The sequence below is a fragment of the Morone saxatilis genome, unplaced genomic scaffold, assembly GCF_004916995.1.
Source record: "Morone saxatilis isolate NCDOM2014 unplaced genomic scaffold, NCSU_SB_2.0 Contig11, whole genome shotgun sequence".
NCBI classification, from domain to species: Eukaryota; Metazoa; Chordata; class Actinopteri; family Moronidae; genus Morone; species Morone saxatilis.
Window position 1 is genome coordinate 15762725 of NW_023339663.1, and position 2465 is coordinate 15765189.

Sequence of the window (2465 nt, forward strand, 5' to 3'; positions counted from 1 at the left end):
ATGGGGAAATTCCAATCTTACAGCAGCAAAGTGGATAGAGAAAAAACAGTATAAGGACAGTACAGACAATGGGTATTAAAGAAGCTGTGAAACGTCACTCAGCATTACTGTCAGTAACACTTCTTTCTTATTGCTTTTCTGCAGCTCTTTCATTTGAATGACTCTTTCAGCTCTGCTCTGTTTGCTTCTCAACCTCCTATTGCTCGTCATCACTTTCTTTCCACAGAGTGGTTTAAGTAGGGACGTATGAACGATTTCAGTTCTATTGTAAAAATCATTCTTCCTGACATGATGTTGAAGTGGTATGTTGGAAATATCCAAATCTCCTCCACACAGTCCAAATCTCCTCCACACAGCCCAACATGCAAGCCAAGTTGATGTCCCGCTCAGTCACTCTGTTAGGGTGCCAGTGAGCTGTTTGTCTAGCTGTGGGACGAAATATTTCATGAACTTCCAGGCTCTGCTGTGTGATGTTCCTCCAGGTCTCTGTTTCTTCTACACAGACTGACTGAGGTTGCTGTTCTTCTTAACTTTTCTGAAAAGCATGCCAACCTCAACTTGATGCAGCAGTAACATTAGGCAGAGGCACGCTTAGACATTCAGTTATTTTACACCGGTGGAAGATAACATTGTTTATTTAAGGTTGGAATAATTCTTCTTCTAATTTGTTAAATAAAAATGCAATAATTAAAATCAACACAAGAAACAGTGACTGCTGATGAGCAGAAAATGTAGAGAAGGTCTCCATCTGGTGGGAGGTTGGATGAACCAGCACACAGGCTAACAGGAAAAGGAAATCAGTGATAATAGTTCTTAATTGTCTTATCCTTCAAATTGTCCTTGCCCAGCCATTTCATTTTCCATGTCTTGCAACACTCAGCAAGGCCACAGATAATTGAAGACTACTGGTAGATTAACATATGTGGACCAACTATACAGCTCAAATAATGACTGTTGTGTGATATTGCCCTCAAGTGGACAAATCAAGTAACTGCAGAATGCTACTGCCAGGGAAAAGCAAGCATCCCATAAAAAAGTATACATGACCATAAAAATTGTGTTTGTCACTCCAAACAGCTGTGCTGCATCTGCACACTTGGGCAGCAAACATTCAGGTCCACTGGCTTTAAAACAAACACACAAATCAACTTTTGCCATATCACAGTTAAAAAGACCACCGTCAGGTTGGTGATCACTTGAAACTACCAGACACCAGGCACACACATTTTTTTATGGGATATTTATTATAATTGTTTTCCTATTTTCTAACTTGACCCTTATATTATTTTGTATTTTGTTCTTGTGTGTGATATTCACTGTGTTTCTCTATTTGCTTTGGGCATATGTGATGATGTTGGAGGTCTTTTTTGGCTATGAATTATCCTGAAGAAGTTGTAGAAGATGTAGATTTATCCAATTTAAAATAAGACTGTAGTGTATAAGAGATATGTTGATGTATGTGTGTGTGTGTGTTTCCTCTCCACCCCACACACCAGTCTAAGGATTAACAGTAAGATTATAATCTCAGGTTCACGGGTCTTCTTCAGTGAAGGCTACGCTGTACCAAACGTGCTCTGACGTCAGCGCGTACTGAGAGCGTAGCGTGGCGTCGCGGTCGTGCCTGCCCTTCACATCCGTCCACATCCTACCAGGCTCGACTCCCACACGCAGCACAACGATGGCCCTGCTCAAGTCAAACAAGGTGATCTACTGTCTGGGGAACATTTCCCCGTCCCTGGGAGTGCTGTCCACCCGCAACAGGTAAACAGAAGCAACGAGCTGATCATGTGAACTGACAAACAGCCGTTTAGATACTGTTGCCTTGGTAATGTAGCGGCGTGCCGTCACACTGGTTTTACGGCCAGCTTGAGCCGCACGCGAGCACGTTGTTTTAAGGTTAACCGTTATTAACAGCCATCAGATTAATGCTGAGACTGAACTGCTCTCTGCTCGCTGCGAGCTGTAGCCACACGGGCTGTATAGCTAAACTTAGACAGGGGTCAAATGGTTTCAACAGGCCGCTGAGTGAGGGTTAGCGTGTTAGCTCCGGTGGAGAGAGGGAGAGAGAGGGAGAGAGAGGGGGACTCCAGCTTTATGACCTTTTAACCTCTCAGGTCAACGCCTAACTTACACATCCTCTTCGAGCTGCACTGAGTTGACCTTACAGGGTAACTTTGTGTTGCTATCAGCGATCACGTTGGTGTGTCCGTTACAGGAAGCAGAGTCTGGCGCTGTAACAACATATATATATATATATAAACAACTTAATATCATTAATTATTATTATTAATAATAATAATACCACCGATGTGCCGCGTACGGTTGGCTTTTCTTTTAGCTTTTGCAGGAAACTTTCTTAATGATTTACACTATCGCGATGTCTTCAGCTGTCATATCCCACGCACAGTTTGAGCTAAGCGACTTGTCGTAGTTGGTGATGCCGTTCCGCCTTTGATCGCTGATTG

At 42.9% G+C, this 2465-nt stretch overlaps 1 protein-coding gene across 1 annotated transcript in view; it reads left to right on the forward strand.

Annotated features, from left to right (window-relative positions):
- Positions 1 to 1600: 1600 nt before the first annotated feature.
- got2b (glutamic-oxaloacetic transaminase 2b, mitochondrial) overlaps positions 1601 to 2465 on the forward strand; it is a gene marked incomplete in the record, with an annotated part of 13291 nt that continues 12426 nt past the window's right edge. Inside the window, 1 exon segment of the mRNA XM_035651715.1 lies at positions 1601 to 1761. Coding sequence (XP_035507608.1) covers positions 1679 to 1761 — 83 coding nt within the window.